General features: G+C 42.9%; 1 protein-coding gene across 1 annotated transcript in view; it reads left to right on the top strand.

The window, feature by feature from the left end:
- Positions 1 to 12,065, top strand: part of LOC141106864 (uncharacterized) — a 47,808-nt gene extending 35,743 nt beyond the window's left edge. Inside the window, 6 exon segments of the mRNA XM_073597791.1 lie at positions 3,766 to 3,891; positions 4,002 to 4,146; positions 4,263 to 4,360; positions 4,436 to 4,577; positions 7,725 to 8,924; positions 8,927 to 12,065. Coding sequence (XP_073453892.1) covers positions 3,766 to 3,891; positions 4,002 to 4,146; positions 4,263 to 4,360; positions 4,436 to 4,577; positions 7,725 to 8,924; positions 8,927 to 9,003 — 1,788 coding nt within the window. The 3' untranslated portion in view covers positions 9,004 to 12,065.
- The last annotated feature ends 11,701 nt before the right edge of the window (positions 12,066 to 23,766 follow it).

Genomic DNA, 23,766 nt, shown 5'->3' on the forward strand with positions numbered 1-23,766 from the left:
TGGTAGCATTATGTTGTGGGGGTGCTTTTCTTCAGCAGGGACAGGAAAGCTGGTCAGAGTTGATGGTAAGATGGATGGAGCCAAATACAGGGCAATCTTAGAAGAAAACCTGTTAGAGTCTGCAAAAGACTTGAGACTGGGGCGGAGGTTCACCTTCCAGCAGGACAAGAATCCTAAACATACAGCCATAGCTATAATGGAATGGTTTAGATCAAAGCATATTCATGTGTTAGAATGGCCCAGTTTTGGGTGGAGGGGGGAGATAAATAATAGGAAGCTCCTTTTCTTTGAGATATAGTGAATTTTGTGTGTGATATAGACTAAAAATAAAGAATATATAGTAGCAAGAAAGAGAGAGAGGAATCCAATTGAGAATCTGTGGCAAGACTTGAAAATTGCTGTTCACAGACGCCCTACATCCAATCTGACAGAACTATTTTGCAAAGAAGTGTAGCAAGGTCTTTTACCTCTTTTGGTCTAAAGAGAACCTCCAAGGCCAAAGATAGCTGACATCCTTCAATATGTGGTGGGTTGTGAGGCATAGTGGGTGCAAAGATGGTGAAAGTCATTGGGAGCCAGACACATCTTGGATGTAAAAGAGGATTTATTTCTTTCGACAGTCCTTTTTATATATTTTGGGGGAAGGAGGGTTAGGGCCAGGGCACCCTTAGATAGTTGCAAACTCAATTGGCACACTCTGAGACCTTAATAGGAGAACAGCCCTACAGGGAAAGGCTCCAGCAAGGCGCCACTTCTGCATCTGCAGGACTGCTGTCTTCTATGGTAACAGTCCTTTAACAGTTCCTAACTCAATGTAGCAGTTCTTTCAGCTCCACTACAACTGCTCCTTGTAGTTCTTCAATACTGAGCTCCTGGTCTTTCACTAGACCCACTGACTATGAATCCCTTGAACTCCTCCAAAGTTGGCAGTGGTATCCCCTCAAGCATCACCCCCCCTTCTCTGCTGGGTCCCTAGCTTGGCACTCCAGATACTCCTCAAGCTTCACCCCTGCTAACCGGCTTGGTCCCTGGCTTGACATACAAGGCTGCTCTGCTAGCATCTCCTCCACTGGTTGGGTCCCTGACTTGATCACCGCCTGAAGTTTCCCGATTCTTCACTGTGCCTGTCGGTGAGAATGTGGTTCCGGTACCTGCTTCAGTTACTCACTGTGGTCCCTGGTAAAGGCGATTGGTCCTTTTGTGGCTTCCCTTCTACCACCGACCACTGACAGGTTCTCTGGCCAACAGAACTGTCACTTTTGGTTGGACTGCAAGCCACAGTCCCAACCCTGTGCTGCCCTCTTACTTCTGGATAGGCCCTCACACAGCCCGGCAGCCAGATGCCCCCAGGATAGGCCAAATCTAGCAGTCTGGGGCAGACAACACAAGTCCTGTCAGATGGCAGGTGGCACAGAACACAGATCACCTGACCTCACCCGAATATATAGGCACTCCCAGCAGGCCAAGGGATTAAATAAAACCCCTGCCCATTGAATGGGACACCCACATACCCATAACCTGACCTTGGGTTGCCCTTCTCATATAGTGGTAGAAGAGAAAAGTGCAACAAGGCCAAACTTGTTGAAAATCAATGGATCGCTAACAATTTAACTATGGTAGCTACCCCTGCTAAGGAATTTGGTGAGGAGCTTCCTGACTAAACCCCAGGGCTCTACAGAAGAATGGGCAAACATTTCAGAGATGTGCAAAGCTGGAAGAGACATCCCCAAAAAGAATTGCAGCTGTAATTGCAGAGAAAGGGGGTTCTACAAAGTATTGACTCGGGGGGGGGGGGGCGCCATACAAATGTACCCCCTACACTTTTCACATATTTATTTGGAAAAATTTTGAAAAATATTTATAATTTTCCTTCCACTTCACAATTATGTGCCACTTTGTGTTGGTCTATCACATAAAATCCCAATAAAATACATTTACTTTTTGGTTGCAACATGACAAAATGTTGAAAATTTCAAGGGGTATGAATACTTTTTCAAGGCACTGTAAAGGCACAATTTAAGGATATTGTTTTTGCTAAACAATGTTATATCTCCATTTTTAATTCATACTTTTATGTATCCTGAATTTCAACACACAATATATTTTTTACCCGCTAAGACAAAAAAAAATTCTGAAAAAAGTATATACCAAAAACTTTTTTCTATGAATTGTGTAACTGGCAAAACGTAAGGATATAGTTTGTGCAAAACAATGTTGTATTTCCATTCTTAATTCATTTTTTATTATATGTTTTCATTGTCTGACTTTTGAATTGCACGTGATACTAGAAAACATCTGTAAAAGTATTTAAAAAACGAGGCTGCAGTCTGCATTTTCTCCGCAAGGTGGTGATCTCACTTATTGTCAGTGGAACGCAGAGACAGGAAGTGATGTCATCAGCAGACAGGAAGTTACCACAGCAAGGAAGAGGAGGGAGATATCCCTGCAACTGACAGCAGAGGAGGTAATAAGATATTATTTTATATTTACACCCAGTAACCCCCCGTCATGTCCGTCCTCTTCCTCCATAGTCACTGTGACGTCTTTTATCTCCAGTAGATGCTGATATACACATATATATAGAGTATTGTAATATTTACATCCTAAAAATAGAACAATGTATCCAAATGTCCATCCAGAGCCTCTGGTTTATAGACCGGATACATCCTAAATATAGATCCATTTATCCAACTGTCCATCTAGAGCCTCTGGTTTATTGACCAGATACATCCTAAATATAGATCCATTTATCCAACTGTCCATCCAGAGCCTCTGGTTTATAGACCAGATACATCCTAAATATAGATCCATTTATCCAACTGTCCATCCAGAGCCTCTGGTTTATAGACCAGATACATCCTAAATATAGATCCATTTATCCAACTGTCCATCCAGATCCTCTGGTTTATAGACCAGATACATACTAAATATAGAACCATTTATCCAACTGCACATCCAAAACCTCTGGTTTATAGGCTGGATACATCCTAAATATAAAACTATTTATCCAACTGCCATCCAGAGCCTCTGGTTTATAGACCAGATACATCCTAAATTTAGAGCCATTTATCCAACTGTCCAACCAGAGCCTCTGGTTTATAGACCAGATATGTCCTAAATATAGAACCATTTATCCAACTGTCCATGCATAGCCTCTGAGTTTATAGACCAGATATATCCTAAATATAGAACCATCCAACTGTATATCCAGAGTCATTAGTTTGGTAGACCAGATAATTGCTGGACAGGAAATATAAGGAAATCTCTTAAACCAGGACACAGAAGAATATCTTGAAAGATGTTCTAACTCTTCTCCGGTCATTTCAAGCCTAAAAGATTTTGGTATATTTGTTTTAATCTTCTGTATTGATTTTCATATGTTACAATACAAAGTAACAAAACACTGTACATATCATATCAACACAAGTACAAAAGGTTGGGAGAATATTGAGTGCTCAGACCATATCAGACATGAAGGATCCAAAGTTTGAAGAGTATCAGAAATGGAACCAAACTGTCCACATGAAATTATAGAATTCAGATTTATCCCTGTCCCAAGCAATCATATGATCCGCATTCAGTTAAGATGGAGCTTCAGCTGTCAGAACTATGGAGGAACTCTGTGCAGACATTATTCCTCCCAGTCTAGATAATTCTCAGCTTATTATCCATCTGCAGATAGGAGAGTCCTGTATAAGTCAAGCAAAGATTAGGAGGATTCTGGGTAGTCTGTAGTGATAATTGTTACTTTTTCTCTTTACACAGGATTATAGCGTATTGAAGAAAATATCTGGTGATTCATTGCCACCCAGCAGCTGTCTTCAAAGGACATCACCCATCACAGTGCCTCCACCTCACTGCCTGACAACAGAGAAAACCAGTGCCAAGAAGGTTCTAGAAGTCACTAAGAAGATCATTGATCTGCTGACAGGAGAGGGGAGCGGTGCCGGGAATTCTGGGACATTATCCAGTAACAGACAAGGGATGTGTCTGGATGGTGACTGTATCATTGTGTGTGTCAGGTTCCTATAAGGTGCCAGGATGTCACTGTCTATTTCTCCATGGAGGAGTGGGAGTATTTAGAAGAACACAAGGATCTCTACAAGGATGTCATGATGGAGAATCAGCCGCCCCTCACATCACCGGGTAAGAGGAGACTTTATTGTAAAGGAGAGAGCAGTACGGAGGGTCCACCTAGATCCCCCATCATCTGATAAACACATAGAAACAATGTATTCAGTCAGTGTGTGTGTTTCTTACAGATGGATCCAGTAATGGGAACCCACCAGAGAGATGTCCCCATCCTCTGTATTTCCGGGATTCCACACAGGAAGGTCACACCATACCTCACCATTATCAGGTAGGTGGGAGTGAGCAACTAGAACTCCAAACTATGAGATGACATTCTTAATATTCAATAATCTTTGGGGTTTAGGGTGAAGAACTGAAAGATATTAAAGCTGAGATTAAAGAGGAAGAAGAAGAGAGGTTGGTGAGTGGAGATCAGCAGTCTATGGAGGAGGGGGAGAAGATTAAAAAAATTAAACATGAAGAATCTTCTCTACATATGGACACAAGTAAGTAATGAACACTAAATGCAGAAACCGTTCACATTTTTATTTTACTTGTATAAGTATGTATTTAAACATACAGATGTCTATTGAATTCACACAAGAGAAAAATAAAAAATTCAAAGTGGTAGTTGACCCAGGGGAAGGCAGAATGCCCATATAAAACTCAGCCTAATTTTCTTTACGATCCTTTATGATTAACGAAAACTCATGAAAACTTCTTCCTCATCACCAAAGGCAATCAGGAAAAAATCTACACTATTTTTTCCTACACATATTAAATAATATATAAAAAAAAATATATACACACATATATAAATTCAGCAACATACTGGGTCATCTTAAATGAAACTATTCCTCATCCCAGCAGCTCTAAAAACAAAGCACCGCCTAATGTACTATGTGTATTGTGCTCAAGAAATGAGGTGGAGTATAAAAGGTTCATCTCAATTCCTCAATATAATGTCATGTTCCCAACAAATGAGGAGGAGATACTGTACACCATAGGAAAGGTCCATCTCTATTCCTCAATATAACGTCATGTTCCCAACAAATGAGGTGGAGATACTGTACACCATATGAAAGGTCCATCTCCATTCCTCAATATAATGTCATGTTCCCAACAAATGAGGAGGAGATACTGTACACCACATGAAAGGTCCATCTCCATTCCTCAATATAACATCATGTTCCCACCAAATGAGGTGGAGATACTGTACACCAGGGATATGCAATTAGCGGACCTCCAGCTGTTGCAAAACTACAAATCCCATCATGCCTCTGCCTCTGGGTGTCATGCTTATGGCTGTCAGTGTCTTGCTATGCCTCATGGGACTTGTAGTTCTGCAACAGCTGGAGGTTCGCTAATTGCATATCCCTGCTGTACACCATATGGAAGGTCCATCTCCATTCCTCAATATAACGTCATGTTCCCAACAAATGAGAAGGAGATACTGTACACCATATGAAAGGTCCATCTCCATTCCTCAATATAACATCATGTTTTCAAGAAATGAGGTGGAGGAAGGTCCATCTCAATTCTCAAAGTAACAATGGAGATGCAAAAACATTTCACCAGAAAAAGGTTTACACATTTGATCAATTCCTTCTCGGACATACTGTAGATACACTTTACTTCAAGAGGATATGCAATGTACATTTTATCTAATAACATAGAAGATGCAGAACATCATAATCTCAACGTGTTTCGTGAAACACAGTTCACTTCATCAGGAGTTTGATGTTGCTGTCAGGGTGTCTAAAAATTCTGGAATCAAAGAGGCAGATCCACAAAAGGTATGAAAATAATTTTAGTGGGAGGAGAAAAAAAGCTTCTGTATTTTATCTTTTTACTCTACTGTTTGTAATAAAGTATTGATTTTGTATAATTTTATATATATTGGCGTGTTGTGACCTCCTTAAAAATCTCAGGGGCAATGTTTTTACACTTATTTGCAAATATAATTTGGGACGGGTGCTTTTCAACCGCTGGGGTAGTTGCCATTTCTTTGTATATCTCTTCGATTAATTTGGGCATATTGTATCCTTTTATCTGGTTTGGATTCATATGTTTGTTTTTTGTTTTTTTTTTAAATAATTGCTCCTAATTCTATGCCAGAGCTCTTAGACCCCTTCCACACTGAGGCGCTTGAAATCTGACTATAAAACGGCGAGCGATTTTGCAGCGCTTTTCAGGAGTTAGCAGTGCACTTTTTTTGGAGATCATGTGACTCAATAAAACTGCTGCAAGAACCATTTTGAAGCGCCTCAGCGTGGAATTAAGAGCAATTATTAAAAAAAAAAAACATATGAATACAAACAAGATAAAAGGATACAATACGCCCAAATTAATCGAAGATATATACAAAGAAATGGCAACTACCCCAGCAGTTGAAAAGCGATTGAAAAGCACCCATCCCAAATTATATTTGCAAATAAGTGTAAAAACATTTCCCCTGAGATTTTTAAGGAGGTCACAACACGCCCAATATATATAAAATTATACAAAATCAATACTTTATTACAAACAGCAGAGTAAAAAGATTAAAAACAGAAGCTTCCTTATCCCATCTATCCCAATCTATCCTATCTTTTTTGTCCCGCTAAAATTATTTTCATACGTTTGTAGATCTGCCTATTTGATTCCAGAATTTTAGGACAGCCTGACGGCAACATCAAAGACCTGATGAAGTGTACTGTGTTTCACGAAACACGTTGAGATTATGATGTTCTGCATCTTCTGTGTTATTAGTAGATAAAATGTACATTGCATATCCTCTTGAAGTAAAGTCACATAACCTTCAAAAAAGCGCACTGCTAACTCCTAAAAAGCGCTCGCCGTTTTATGGACAGATTTCAAGTGCCTCAGTGTGAAAGGGGTCTAATGCCCTGTACACACGAGCGGAATTTCTGTCCGAAAAATCTTGGATGGTTTTTCCGACGGAATTCCGCTCAAGTTTGGCTTGCATACACACGGTCACACAAAATTTCTCTGAACTTTCGACTGTCAAGAACGTGGTGACGTACAACACTACGACGAGCCAAGAAAATGAATGAAGTTCAATGCTTCCGAGCACGCGTCAAATTGCTTCCAAGCATGTGTAGGAATTTTGCGCGTCGGAATTGCATACAGACAAACGCATTTTCGGATAGAAACTTTTTCCGACCGAAAAATAGAGAACCTGCTCTCAATCTTTGGAATTCCCGCCAGCAAAAGTCTGATGGAGCATACACGCGGTCGCATTTTCCGACCAAAAGCTCTCATCAGACTTTTGCTGGCCGAATTTCAGATCGTGTGTATGCGGCATTGGAGCTCTGGCATGGAATTAACTTTTGAAGAGCTTTTCAGGTGCTTCCCATTCATCTCAATTGGGGGGCGCTTTTAAGGCGATTTTTTTAGCTCTCCAAAGATGCTGCTTGCAGGAGTTTTTTCACCTCCCCTTCAGCGCACTGCTCCAGTGTGAAAGCATTTTCATTGATTTTTAATGGGAAGCCGTTTTCGTGAGCTTTCCAGGCGATTTTTTTTAACGCAAAAGCGCTTGAAAGTCTCCTCACTGTGAAAGGGGTCTTACAAAACATTTGATGCTGGACCAAACGTGAATGCAAGGCTTGGAAAATACTTATAAAATTTATTCTAAAATTGTTTCTCAACAGGTGGACACAATTTCCGGAAGACCTCTGAGGAACATCTCATTGTATCTCCAGATTATAAAGCAGAAGATAATAACATTGTACAATATTCTCCAGGAGGAAATCCCGTTACTCCAAATATACATCCCAGACCTTCCCAATTGGGGAGATCAATGGATCCCTCTAATCCTGAGGAATCTTCTGATGGATCACACACCAAGACTATAGGATCTCACAGTACAGATACTTCAATAGATCCATCTATTCCCGATAAGTCTTTTATAAGCTGTACAGAAAAGTGTTCATTGGCATGTTCACTGTGTGGGAAAATGTTTACAAGAAACTGGGAGCTTCTTAGACATGAGAAAAGTCACAAAGGTGAGCGTCCCTATTCATGTTCAGAGTGTGGGAAATGTTTCATTCAGACAGGCGACCTTCTAAAACATCATAGAATTCACACTGGCGAGTGCCCCTATTCATGTTCAGAGTGCGGGAAAAGCTTCATTGAGAAAGAAAAGCTTGTTAGACACCAGAGAATTCACACAGGTGAGCGTCCCTATTCATGTTCAGAGTGTGGGAAATCTTTCACTCAAAAATCTACACTTGTTACACACCAGAAGATTCATACAGGTGAGCGTCCCTACTCATGTTCAGAGTGCGGGAAATCTTTCATTCTGAAACGAGATCTTGCTAAACACCAGAGAATTCACACGGGTGAGCGTCCTTATCCGTGTTCAGAGTGCGGGAAATCTTTCACCCTGCAAAAAGACCTTGTTAGACACCGGAGAAGTCACACGGGTGAGCGTCCCTATCCATGTTCAGAGTGCGGGAAATCTTTCGCTGACAAAGGAGACCTTATTAGACACAAGAGAGTTCACACGGGTGAACGTCCCCATTCCTGTTCAGAGTGTGGAAAATCTTTCAATCTAAAAAAACACCTTGTTTTACACCAAAAAATTCACACGGGTGAGCGTCCTTATTTGTGTTCAGAGTGCGGGAAATGTTTCAGTCAGAATGGAGACCTTCTAAAACATCTACGAGTTCACACGGGTGATCGGCCATATGCATGTTCAGAGTGTGGGAAATGTTTCAGTCAGAAAAGAAGCCTGCTTAAACACCAGAGAATTCACATGGGTGAGCATCCATATTCATATTCAGGTCAGAAGCCCTGAACTTGTTCAGAGTGTGGGAATTGTTTCACTGAGAAAGAAAATCTTCTTAGACATATTCATGTTAAGAGTGCGGGAAATGTTTTACTCAGAAATCTTCACTTGTGGCATACCAGAAGATTCACACTTGCTAACAACCCGCCATCCCTGTGTTGAGTTCCCGGGTCTGTACACCTGATGTGCCCATTATGAGAGGTTCCCACCTATCATTGGATTAGTTCCTGCTTTTCTATATCTGCTGTGGATGCTCCCACCATAAATGGACTAGATTTTGAAAATGAATCCTGATAACTCCTTATTTAAGGAGTTCACCCAATCACGTACTAACCCGTCTGTTAACCTAGAGGCGGCCATCCTGGGGTCCTACTCAGCACTGAATAACCTGGTGTTTAGGGGTCCAAAAGCGCACCCGACAATGACAACTCCAATGCGCATGACAACACGGGTATGGGAACAAATGTCTGCTAGACTCAACACGACTAACACAATCTCCCCATACACTCCACTCTGGGGTAATCCTAGGCTACACCACCTCCAGTCTATCCCGGACCTAGCGGTCTGGACTGGATATGACAATAAGACATGACAACAGATTATGCCAAAGGGTAGACTTCTCTCTTATGATGACTTGAAACACACCTTCCAACTCTCACTGAAGATGTTTTTCAGATACTTGCAATTGCGGCATGCGATACAAGCTCAATTCCTTGCTGAAATACAACTAAAGTCACATGTGGTGGAGCGTTTTCTGATTTCCAGTAATGCCGATCGCATCCTCTCCTCAGTGTATCTTTGAATATCCGGTGAGGACAATGGCAGAGGGACTGAACTCTTCCATAAATCGAAAGAGGATCTACCCCCCTTGCGGATGATGACTGGGAGGGGGGGATCCAACAATATATCCCTCTGATGATCTCAGCTAGGGATAGATATGTCCAGCTAAAGTTCCTCCACAGGGCATACTACACCCCCCAAAGGCTATCAAGAATATACTCAGCTCAATCCGATAGATGCCCAAAATGCACCACTGAACTGGGTATATTCTTGCATGTAGTGTGGTCCTGCCCCCTTATCCAGTAGTTCTGGAGAGATGTGGTTCACAACATTAACTCTGTAGGAGGACTAAACATAAGAGTTGACCCTCTCATCCTCCTTTTGAGTATCTGTGACACTGTTGCGCCTAACACACACAAAAGATTGTTCATTTTGTTATGCCTCGTTCAATGCCAGAAAAGCTATCCTAACTAAATGGAAACAGCCGGAACATCCCACAGTTGCGCAATGGAGAGCTCTGATTGATTCCACCCTCCGAGGGCTTTCACACTGAAGCGGTGCGCTGGCAGGAGAAGAAAAAAATCTCCTGCGAGCTGCATCTTTGGAGCGGTGAAGGCGCTCCTGCCCATTGAATCAATGGGACAGCGCGGCTATACCGCGGCTATAGCCGCGCTGTACGAGGGGTTTTAACCCTTTTTCGGCCGCCAGCGGGGGGTTAAAACCGCACCGCTAGAGGCTGAATACCGCGGTAAAACAGCGCTAAAAATAGTGCTGTTTTACCGCCGACGCCCCCTACCGCCCCAGCGTGAAAGGGGCCTTAGGGTGTATCTGGTCTATAAACCAGAGGCTCTGGAGTAAAAGTTGGACAAATGGTTCTATATTTAGGATGTATCTGGTCTATAAACCAGAGGCTTTGGATTGAATAGTTGGATAAATGGTTCTATATTTTGGATGTATCTGGTCTATAAACCAGAGGCTCTGGATGGACAATTGGATAAATCTCTCTATATTTAGGATTTATCCGGTCTATAAACCAGGGGCTCTGGATTTACAGTTGGATAAATGGTTCTGGATGAACAGTACAAACAACCCCCAAAAAACCTCTTTTTGGAAAGTAGACAGTTCAAGGTATTTAGTAAGAGGCACATTTGTTAAAATGACAACTTTGTGAATTTTTTGTAAGTTGTTTTGTAAGTTGTAATTTTTCGCCACAATTTTTTGGGAAAATTAAGAAAGTAAATAAAATGTTGTTTTATTTCACAAAGTTGTCATTTTAACAAATGTACTTCTCATACACAGCATGGGCGTACTTACAATCACACCCCAAAACACAATCTTCTACTCCTTCCCAGTACGGGGATACCACATGTCTGGGACTTTTTTGCTGCCTTTATGCATAGGGGCACCCAAAACCCAAAGAGCACCTTCAGGCTTTCTAGGGGCATATATCATGCATCTAATTTCCTGACTACTTCTCACATTTCTTGAGGCCTGAAGTGCCAGTACAGTAGAAAAAACACCCCAAAAATGCCAAGTAAACCCTCCAGCATATTTAATTAGAGGTATGGTGAGTCTTTTGAAGATCACATTTTTGCCACAAGTTTTTGGAAAATGAAGAAAGAAAATTAAATTGTATTTTTTTTTTACACTCAGCTGTCAGTAAGATGTTTTTCACACCGCTTTTTTGCAGTTTAGTCGCATGAATAGGTCCAAAATCCAAGGAGCACCTACAAGCTTTCAAGAGGCATGAATTAGGCATCTATTTTTTTGACTAGCTTGTGTTTGGGCGTCATGGAGCACCAACACAGTAAAAATATCCACCCCATTTTAGAGAGTGAATACCCCAGAGTATTTTTGAATAGGCAATCCCAATCCCTCCTTTGGCTGCTACTCGCCCAACAAATTAAATTCAAAATACTAACAATAAATTACAAAGCCATCCACAACTCTGCCCCCAGCTACATCACTAGCCTAGTCTCAAAATACTAACCTAATTGTCCTCTTCGTTCCTCCCAAGACCTCCTGCTCTCTAGCTCCCTTATCACCTCCTCCCCTATTCACCTCCAGGACTTCTCCTGAGCCTCTCCCATCCTCTGGAATACCCTACCCCAATCTGTCAGACTATCTCCAAATCTGTATACTTTTAGGTGATCCCTGAAAACCTTTTTCTTCAGAGAAGCCTACCCTGCCTCCACCTAACTGTTCTTTTTTTTTTTTCATCAGCTCATCCCCCACAGTTATTACCCTATCGTATCACTTGACCCTCCCTCCTAGATTGTAAGCTCTAATGAGTAGGGCCCTCTGATCCTTCCTGTATTGAATTGTACTGTACTTGTATGGTTTGCCCGATAGTTGTAAAGTGCTGCACAAACTGTCGGCGCTATATAAATCCTGTAAAATAATTAAAAATAATAATGATGAATTCTATGAATATTTCATTTTTCTGCTACAGGTTTTTGGAAAATGTGGCAATAATTTTTTTAAATTTTTTTACACAAAGTTATAAATTAATAAGGTATTTCTACAACACAGCATGCGTATACGAATTGCACCCAAAACACATTGTGCTACTCCTCCTGAGTATGGGGACAAAACATGTGTGAGACTTTTTTGGAGCTTAACCAAATAAAGAGCCCCAAAATCCAAGGAGCACCTTCAGGTTTGCAAGGGGAATAAATTATGCATCTAATTATCTTACTATTGATCACATTTTGGAGGCCCTGGAGCACCCACAGAATGACCACATTTTGGAAAGCAAACACCCAAAATTATTTTTGAAGAGGCATAGTGAGTCTTTTGAATATTTCATTGACACACATTTTTGGAAACAAAAAGATAGAAAATTGTCAATTAAGAAGATAATCCTACCACATGGCATAGGCATACTTAGAATTATACCCCAAAATACATTCTGCTTCTCGCAAGTATGGGGATATAAAACATGTAAGACTTTTTTCAAAGTCTATTCACATAGAAAAGCCCAAAATCCAAGGAGCACCTTCAGACTTGCAAGGGTCATAAATTAGGCATCTAATTTCCTAACCACCTATCATATTTTGGAGGTTGTGCAGCACCAGGACAGTAGAAACACCCCAAAAAGTACCACAACTTAGAGTGTAAACAACCAAAGGTATTTTTAAGAGGCATGGTAAGTCTTTTGAAGATCTTTTTTTTGCCACAAGTTTTTGGAAAATGCGGGGAAAAAGTGAAAACCTATTTTTGAAACAAATTTGTTAGCTATTTCTTACACACAGCATGGACATCCTTAGAATTGTACACCAAAACACATTCTGCTACTCCTTCCAAGTAGGGGGATACCACATGTGTGAGACGTTTTGAAATGTTGGACTGATTATGTACCAAACCTTTTACAACAGTAGGCCTAGCCTACTAGTACTTGGCTGCCCACCAGGAATGCCATGCTCACTGGCCAGGAAGTACTGGAGAGCGAACAAAGGATGAACAAAAGCGTTCTTGTGCTTCCAGAGGTGCATGCAGTTTTCTACAGCAGATGGTTGAGACTGGTGTCCCAGGAACTTAGTCAGTGGGACGTGCAGGTGGGTCAGTTCAGGAGGTAGGCAGAGACGTGGTAAGCAAAAAAGCAAAGGATCCATCCAGGCAGCAGGTATAAATGTGGTCAATAAACAGGCCAGGCACAGTGCAGGCAGAGGTAACACTGCACTGGTTTGGCGGTGATCAGGGACACTGTTGCTGACTGTACTAGCTCTGATGACATTGGGACTGGTGGTGTGCCAAGTGATCAGGAACATTGTTGCTGGCTGCACTAATCTTGTGACATTGTGACAGCGATCAGGATCACTGTTGCTGACTTACATTGGTCTAGTGGCACTGGGACTGGTGTGGCTAGAGCTCAAGAAGCCTGTTGCTGGCTTACACTAGTCTGGCAACACTGGAACTGGTGTGACAGCTATAAGGTAGAGCTGCACGATTCTGGCTAAAATGAGAAACACGATTTTTTTGCTCAGAATAAAGATCACGATTCTTGTGGCGTAATATCATCTTTCACATTATACAAAACAATTGGGCTAACTTTACTGTTTAGTTTTTCTTAAAATTCATTGAAATCTATTTTTTCCCCCAAAAAATGCGTTTGAAAGACTGCTGCGCAAATACAGTGTGACATAAAATATTGCAACAATCGCCATTTTATTCTCTAGGGTCTCTGCTAAAATATATATATAACATATATATAATGTTTGGGGTTCCAAGTAATTTTCTAGCATAAAATACTGATTTTAACTTTTTTAAAGCAACGCAGTGCCGAATCGCATATAGTGCTTTGGTCAGGAAGGGGGTAAAAGCTTCAGCCCCAGAAGATTTTACCCCCTTCCTGACCAGAGCACTATATGCGATTCGGCACTGCGTTGCTTTAACTGACAATTGCGTGGTCGACGTTGCACCCAAACAAAATTGACATCCTTTTTTTCCACAAATAGAGCTTTCTTTTGGTGGTATTTGATCACCTCTGCGTTTTTTATTTTTTGCGCTATAAACAAAAAAAGAGCGACAATTTTGAAAGAAAAACGCAATATTTTTGCCTTTTTGCTATAATAAATATCCCCCAAAAATATATTAAAAAAACTATTGTTTTCCTCAGTTTAGACTGATATATATTCTTCTACATATTTTTGGTTAAAAAAAATGCAATAAGCGTATATTTATTGGTTTGCGCAAAAGTTATTGCGTCTACAAAACAGAGGATAGTTTTATGCATTTTTACTATTAATTTTTCGGAACTGCATCATTATGTCAGACACATCGGACACTTTTGACACGTTTTTGGGACCATTGGCATTTATATAGGGATCAGTGCTATAAAAATTCACTGATTACTGTAAAAATTACACTGGCAGGGAAGGGGTTAACACTAGGGGGCGGTCAAGGGGGTAACTGTGTTCACTCTCTGTGTTCTAACTGCAGGTTGGGATGGGACTGTCTAGGGGAGATGACAGATCGCTGTTCATACTTTGTATGAACAGACGATCATTCTCTTCTCCCCTCAGAGAACCGGGCACTCGCATCGGCTCCAGGGGCGAGCAGCGGGCACGCACGCCCCTAGTGGCCACAGGGCAAAGCGTCATTACATAACGTCGTTTTGCTCAGCTGTGCCATTCTGCCGCAGTAAAACTGCGGTGGCTGATCGGCAAGTGGTTAAGTGGTTAAACTTCCTTCATTTACACACCGAAGTTCATCTCTTTGATCTAATAACGAAAAGTTACTTTGTTTAGTTATCGGCGATGTTGTGATAAAACTTGGCAGGCTGCCCGTTTTTTTTTCTTTTGACAGCTCAATGAGCAGAGAACTCTCTACACTTGTTACATGAAAGAATCGGTAATTTCTACATAGAGATTGTGAGGGGGTTTGAATGGAGATCGCAATTTTTTAACGATTAATCGTGCAGCTCTGCTATTAGGAAAACTGTTGCTGTCTGCACTGATCTGGTGACAGTGGGACTGGTATGGTGGCGATCAGAAACGTTGTTGTTGGCTTACACGGGTCTCATAACACAGTACTGGTGTGATGGTGATCATGAAGACTGTTGCTGGCTTGCAATGGTCTTGAGACACTAGAACTGGTGTGGCGGTAATCAAGAACACTGGCTGGCTAACACTGGTCTGGTGACTTGGACTGGTGTGGTGGCTGGGAGATGCTAATGCATGCTCACCTCCCTTCTCCAGGAGTCATTGAGAGAACAATAGCTATTTGGTGTCAGGAGCATATGCACTCCTGCTCCATCATAGCTGCTGCAGCATCCTGGTTCTGGCTGTGACGCATTCTCCTTGTCTGTCTGTCCACCTGCAAGGTGATTGATGGGGCCAGACTCAGGGTGGAGACCAAACCTGATTTCAGCCTGCAGTCTCATGCTTGTGATAGAGATTGTGTAATACCTGATCAAGGTGTCTGTTTGTCTGCCCATCTCTGCTAGATTGGATATCCCCGTGTATGACCTCGGATCGGATATCGACTATTTTCTGAACTCCGCAAGTATGTGTTTGCTTTGCTCAGTTTGCACCTGCCCTGGCGTAGTAGACAGGCACTTTAGCATTGTGTATATGACCTGGGGGCAACCGAGTGCTGGTAAGCCTGCTTGCCTTATGGGAAAGGGGGCTGCTATAGGTGAGGAACACAGTAGCCAGCTATCATGTCTGACCACCTGCGTTAGGGGTAAGCGTGACACTAGGTAGGATTTACACGCAGCCCCAACCATTGATGCTGTTTTTTAAACTGAGACAAAATTGGGGACACGTTTTAGCTGGGGTTCAGTCTCCTGAAATTGGGGGAATCTGGTTACCCTATCCCACCATCACTGTACATCCCTGCATCCTGGCTTTGCACATTTTTTGTGGCCATTATGAAGGGTTCCTGCCATAATGCACACCTCCTGTCAACTCTGCACACCTCCTGTGCTGATTATGAGGGTTCCCACCAGTCCTCCGGGGGGGGGGGTCCCAACTCTGCACACCTCCTGTGCCCATTATGAGGGTTCCCACCAGTCTTTCAGGGGGGTCTCAGCTCTACATACCTCTTGTGCTTATTATAGGGGTTCCCATAATCCCCACACCCATCTCTGCATACAGCCTTTTTGTCTATAAATTAAAAATCTACAAAGCATGACAGGATAGAAAAAAGCCCACACACCAGAAAACAGGCAAAAGCTGGAAAAGCCTGATAAACATCCCTGCCTTTATCCACATCTCCCTCTAACTTATTGTAATGCTAACCCCTGAAGGGGCCGCTTGCAAGCAGGTGCTGACAGGGTGCCTGTGAGTATTTTAGCCCTGTCTACACTGTATTATTATTTATTCAGAAAGTGGTAGATAGCTGCTGCCCAGCAGGGAGGGAAACGGTTACCTTATTTCACAGGTGTTTTTCTCGGTGCGCTTCTGCTGGGCTCGGCCTCTTTCCGGTGCTTATAAATTAGGAAGAAGCATTGCCCCAACAGAGAGCAGCCATATGGGAGAGGAGAGGCTAAATGCTGCAATTTAAGCCGAACCTCCCCAGACAGGCTCTGCTCATTCCTACTTCAGCTATTTTCTAAGCGACTGTCCTCACCGAACTGACTGTCCTCACTGGAGATAGTCTTCTGTGAGGAGCCTGCCAACATGCCTGGGGCTGCTGAGACCTGTAATCTCACAACACACAGCCTGCTACGTGGAAAGGAAAGACCCAGCCAACCAGTGAAAGCTGCTGCAGACCTGTGTCCTGAAGACTTCCACATGTAGGGGGATTGCTGGGAATGGCAGTCCTCCCAGAAGATGTCAGCAATAGACCCTTTCCTAAGCAGGTATGCCGGGGGCAGACACAAGCCTGTAGTTAGGGACTAGGGCAGTGGTGGAATTACCAGGGAAGCAACAGTCGCACTTGCGATGGGGCCCTGGCATTCCGTCACTGTAGGGGGGCCCCAGCGGGGTTGCTATTCGCACGGCTCTGAACGGAGAGCGTGTCTCTCATGGAAGGGCAGCACAGAGCTGGCTTTGACAGTTCTATCTCTCCCTCCATCCGTCCTCTCCCATGGGATGAGAAAGGACACAGCTGATCTGCTCCCCCTTCTCCCCCCTCTCCTCTCCTGTGTGTGCTCCACGGGCAGTCAAGTGCGAAGTTAACAAGCTCACATTTTCTGTGGAGCACACAGGAGAGGAGCGGTTCATGGCCTACCTCCCGAGCAGTCGGTGCCCCATCAACCAACGTGGCGAAGACCCTAGGGACCTAGCCATATGGTAGGGAAGAGTTATTTATGCACACTCACAGGGTCCGTACTGGTTCTTGGCGGGACCCACCCTGTCACTGGTAGATGGGTGGGGGAGTCTAGCTGGACTGGTGGAAGGGAACAATGTGGTGTCCCCCTCAAAATGTTGCATCCTGAGCAGGTCCCACACTCCTAAACCTTGTGGACAGCCTTCCCAGAAGAGTTGAAGCTGTTATAGCTGTAAAGGGTGGGCCAACTCAGTATTGAACCCTACGGACTAAGACTGGGATGCCATTAAAGTCCATGTGCGTGTAATAGCAGGCGACCCAATACTTTTGGTAATATAGCGTATGTGTGTGTGTGTGTGTATATATATATATATATATATATATATATATATATATATATATACAGTGGGGACGGAAAGTATTCAGACCCCCTTACATTTTTCACTCTTTGTTATATTGCAGCCATTTGCTAAAATCATTTAAGTTCATTTTTTTCCTCATTAATGTACACACAGCACCCCATATTGACAGAAAAACACAGAATTGTTGACATTTTTGCAGATGTATTAAAAAAGTAAAACTGAAATATCACATGGTCCTAAGTATTCAGACCCTTTGCTGTGACACTCATATATTTAACTCAGGTGCTGTCCATTTCTTCGGATCATCCTTGAGATGGTTTTACACCTTCATTTGAGTCCAGCTGTGTTTGATTATACTGATTGGACTGGATTAGGAAAGCCACACACTCTGTCTATATAAGACCTTACAGCTCACAGTGCATGTCAGAGCAAATGAGAATCATGAGGTCAAAGGAACTGCCTGAAGAGCTCAGAGACAGAATTGTGGCAAGGAACAGATCTGGCCAAGGTTACAAAAACATTTCTGCTGCACTTAAGGTCCTAAGAGCACAGTGGCCTCCATAAACCTTAAATGGAAGACGTTTTTGGATGACCAGAACCCTTCCTAGAGCTGGCGGTCCGGCTAAACTGAGCTATAGGGGGAGAAGAGCATTGGTGAGAGAGGTAAAGAAGAACCCAAATATCACTGTGGCTGAGCTCCAGAGATGCAGTCGGGAGATGGCAGAAAGTTGTAGAAAGTCAACCATCACTGGATCCCTCCACCAGTCGGGGCTTTATGGCAGAGTGGCCCAACGGAAGCCTCTCCTCAGTGCAAGACACATGAAAGCCCACATGGAGTTTGCTAAAAAACACCTTAAGGACTCCAAGATGGTGAGAAATAAGATTCTTTGGTCTGATGAGACCAAGATAGAACTTTTTGGCCTTAATTCTAAGCGGTATGTGTGGAGAAAACCAGGCACTGCTCATCACCTGTCCAATACAGTTCCAACAGTGGAGCATGATGGTGGCAGCATCATGCTGTGGGGTTTTTTTCAGCTGCAGGGACAGGACGACTGGTTGCAATCGAGGGAAAGATGAATGCGGCCAAGTACAGGGATATCCTGGACGAAAACCTTCTCCAGAGTGCTCAGGACCTCAGACTGGGCCGAAGGTTTACCTTCCAACAAGACAATGACCCTAAGCACACAGCTAAAATAACAAAGGAGTGGCTTCACAACAACTCTGTGACTGTTCTTGAATGGCCCAGCCAGAGCCCTGACTTAAACAAAATTGAGCATCTCTGGAGAGACCTAAAAATGGCCGTCCACCAACGTTTACCATCCAACCTGACAGAACTGGAGAGGATCTGCAAGAAGAAATGGCAGAGGATCCCCAAATCCAGGTGTGAAAAAAAAAAAGTTGCATCTTTCCCAAAAAGACTTATGGCTGTATTAGATCAAAAGGATGCTTCTACTAAATACTGAGCAAAGGGTCTGAATACTTAGCACCATGTGATATTTCAGTTTTTCCTTTTTAATAAATCTGCAAAAATGTCAACAATTCTGTGTTTTTCTGTCAATATGGGGTGCTGTGTGTACAATTATGAGGAAAAAAATGAACTTAAATGATTTTAGCAAATGGCTGCAATATAACAAAGAGTGAAAAATTTAAGGGGGTCTGAATACTTTCCGTCCCCACTGTATATATATATATATATACATACATACAGACATACAGTATATGTGTTTTCTGATTTCCTCAGACTTAAATGGAAGACTCTGGTTGTTTGTATTAGAAGCAGAAAAGCAAAAAATCAGGTTACTTTTGAATGTTTGAGTGGACGTCTCAAACAAATGCCTTGGGAACGTTTACTCTAGCTGTCTTCTAAAACATTGAGAACTTAAAGCGGAGTTCCACCCAAAAATGGAACTTCCACTTTTCGGAATCCCCCCCCTCCGGTGTCACATTAGGCACATTTCAGGGGGGAGCAAATACCTGTCTAATACAGGTATTTTGCTCCCACATCCGGGCATAGATACCCCTGCCACCCGTGGGTATCTATGCCACTTCCCACCCCCCCCGCTGTCTTCTGGGAGACACATGGGTCCCAGGAGACAGCAGGGACCAGTGGGAATGCGCAACGCGAGTCGCACATGCGCAGTAGGGAACCAGGAAGTGAAGCCGCAAGGCTTCACTTCCTGATTCCCTTACCGAAAATGCCGACGGCAGCACCCGAGAGCCGCGGGACAGATCAGCTTCGGGTGCCGACATCGCGGGCACCCTGGACAGGTAAGTGTCCATATTTTAAAAGTCAGCAGCTGCAGTATTTGTAGCACCGACTTCTAAAAAAAAATAAGGCGGAACTCCGCTTTAAATACAATTGTATTTTGGGCTAAAGTCAGTTGGTAGTTAAAGGAGAAGTAAAGCCAAAGCTCATTTAGCTGTACTCCTCCTATGGATCCAGGCATGTGGGTGGATCCCGACTCCACTGTCGCAATCTTGCCCAAGCATGGACAGACAGACACTGTTAGCTTAAAATGAGCCACAGGAGTGCATAACTCCTGTGAGTCATTTTAAGCTAACAGTGTCTGTCTGCTGACGTCATAGAGCCAGTTCCTGCTTGGGCAAGATTGCGACAGTGGAGTCGGGATCCACCCGCATGCCTGGACCAGCGCCCGGCTCAGGCTTTCAGCAAGCCGCTGAGAGCCTGATCCGGGCACCCCCGCCTCCTCCACAGCTCAGTGCTCCAGTGATCGAGGAGGGAGCAGAGCAGAGAGTGGTGACTGACAGTCACCAGCTCTCTGCTCACGGAGCTGTGAGAACCAAGCGATCGGTGGTGTTTGTTCGGTTCTCTGTGTTAGAGCTGGCTGGGGGGGGACGAATGCAGCATCGGTCAACAATAGCTTGACCTTTTGACATGTATGACCTATGGCATGTATCATACAACAGTGCCATCTAGAGGCTGAATTGGAGTACTGTATGTTTGCATCAGTGTAATAGAAAAAGGACACGCCCATGTGGGATTGGCTACCTATTCTTATTATGAGTGATGGTGTCCTTACATCTCATAGCAGACTGACTGACTCACAAACTGCTACCCCCTCCCATCTCTGCCCCCCCCTTCAGCCCCCAAACCCCCCCCCCCCCGCCTTTTTTTCTTTTCCCTTTTTCTCTTCTGTTTCTTCACTCTCTGATTTTCTTCTTGCCTGCAAAAACAGGCCAATTTTCTTTTATGTATACGACTCTTACAGGGGTTACCCTGTTTCTGAATTATTGTTTGGAATTGCAATTTGCCATGCCAGGTTACTGTTTTAGGGGATGATTTCCCATGTTCACCCTGTTAACTCCAGTTTATGTTCTGGGTGATGCTTATGTCCCCTTGCAATGTTATGGCCAACATTAGTCCTCTTTTTGATTTCCCTGGCATTGATATTTGTATACTTCCTGTTTGGTATATGTATGTCTATATGGAAGCTGCCTTTTTCTCTTAAATAAAAAATGTGAAAATAAAAAAAAAAGCCTACAACAGAGACTGAAAGTCGGACACCAAATGAACTTCACACCAAGGAAGGACTGTACCAGTTGGAAGAAACTTCACCTAATGACGCTATCATCCGATTTCCTGCAACTGCTTGTAGAGTAAGCCTGGGTCCTCATTGCCTTTGAAACTTGTGAAACCTGCTCTAACCTGAGCTAAGGAACTTCTTAGCATATTCTTATTGTAGATACAAATTGATTATCTTTTAACTTAAGGATTCGTAGATGTGCAACATTGACAATAAAAATAGATATATAAAAAAAAAATAAAAAAAATAATATAGTAATATACAGTATCTCACAAAAGTGAGTACACCCCTCACATTTTTGTAAATATTTTATTCTATCTTTTCATGTGACAACATGAAGAAATGACACTTTGCTCCAATGTAAAGTAGTGAGTGTACAGTTTGTATAACAGTGTAAATTTTCTGTCCCCTCAAAATAACTCAACACACAGTAATTAATGTCTAAACCGCTGGCAACAAAAGTGAGTACACCCCTAAGTGAAAATGTCCAAATTGGACCCAATTAGCTATTTTCACTCCCAGGTATCATGTGACTCGTTAGTGTTACAAGGTCTCAGGTGTGATAAATTTGGTGTTATCGCTCTCACTCTCTCATACTGGTCACTGGAAGTTCAACATGGCACCTCATGGCAAAGAACTCTCTGAGGATCAGAAAAAGGGAATTGTTGCTTCACAAAAAGATAGCCTAGGCTATGAGAATATTGCCAAGACCCTGAAACTGAGCTGCAGCATGGTGGCCAAGACCATACAGTGGTTTAACAAGACAGGACAAATAGACGTATGACAGTCAAGCATGGTGGTGGGAGTGTCATGGTCTGGGGCTGCATGAGTGCTGCCGGCACTGGGGAGCTACAGTTCATTGAGGGAACCATGAATAACAACATGTACTGTGACATACTGAAGCAGAGTATGATCCCCTCCCCTCGGAGACTGGGCTGCAGGGCAGTATTCCAACACGATAACTACCCCAAACACACCTCCAAGATGACCACTGCCTTGCTAAAGAAGCTGAGGGTAAAGGTGATGGACTGAGCAAACATGTCTCCAGGCCTAAACCCTATTGAGCATCTGTGGGGCATCCTCCTCCACGGAAGGTGGAGGAGCGCAAGGTCTCTAACATCCACCAGCTCCGTGATGTTGTCATGGAGGAGTGGAAGAGGACTACAGTGGCAACCTATGAAGCTCTGGTGAACTCCATGCCCAAGAGGGTTAAGGCAGTGCTGGAAAATAATGGTGGCCACACAAAATATTGACACTTAGGGCCCACTTTGGACATTTTAACTTAGGGGTGTACTCACTTTTGTTGCCAGTGGTTTAGACATTAACCGGTTCCCGACCGGCTCACGCAGATATACTATGGTTCTCCCGGGCAAAACCCTGTATGGGTACGTCCTTCCTCTTTTCCGGCCACCAGAGGGCGCGCGCGCACGCCCGCTGCATGGCGGGGGACCTGATGTACGTGTCTGGTGGGCATTATTGCCGCCAGCCACGCATGATCATGTGCACAAGCTCCAGCACGGGAATTTGTGAGTGGTTTCCTACTAAGTAGGAAAAACGATATGTCTCCTCTCCTAGTCACTCCCATCCCCACACAATTAGAACACACTGAGGGAACACACAGTTAACCCCTTGATGACGCCCTATTGTTAATCCCTTCCCTGCCAGTGACATTTACACAGTAATCTGTGCATTTTTATAGCACTGATCACTGTATAATTGTTAATGGTCCCAAAAAAGTGTCAAAAGTGTCCAATCCGTCCGTCGCAATGTCGCAGTACCGCTAAAAATCGCAGATCACCACCATTACTAGTAAAAAAAAAAATAATAAAAATGCCATAAATATGCCATAGTTTGTAGATGCTATAACTTTTACGCAAACCAATCAATATACGCTTATTGCAATTTTTTTACCAATAATATGTAGAAGAATATATATTGGCCTAAACTGATGAAGAAATTTGTTTTTGTTTTTTAATTATTGGGGATATTTATTATAGCAAAAAGTAAAAAATATTGTTTTTGCTTTCACAATTGTCGCTCTTTTTTTTGTTTATAGCGCAAAAAATAATACCCGCAGAGGTGATCAAATACCACCAAAAGAAAGCTCTATTTGTGGGAAAAAAAGGACGCAAATTTCGTTTGGGTACAACATCGAACGACCGTGCAATTGTCAGTTAAAGCGACGCAGTGCCAAATTGTTAAAAAGTGCTCTGGTCAGGAAAAGGGGGTAAAATCTTTCGGGGCTGAAGCCTGGCTGTGTGTTGAGTTATTTTGAGGGGACAGCAAATTTCCACTGTTATACAAGCTGTACACTCACTACTTTACATTGTAGCAAAGTGTCATTTCTTCAGTGTTGTCACCTGAAAAGATATAATAAAATATTTACAAAAATGTGAGGGGTGTACTCACTTTTTTTGAGATACTGTATATATATATTTATACATATATATCAGTCCTGAATGTGTCAAAAAATCCACCGCTGTGCTGATAAAAATCTCGT

Source organism: Aquarana catesbeiana, linkage group LG08 (assembly GCF_042186555.1).
Source record: "Aquarana catesbeiana isolate 2022-GZ linkage group LG08, ASM4218655v1, whole genome shotgun sequence".
Lineage (NCBI taxonomy): Eukaryota > Metazoa > Chordata > Amphibia > Anura > Ranidae > Aquarana > Aquarana catesbeiana.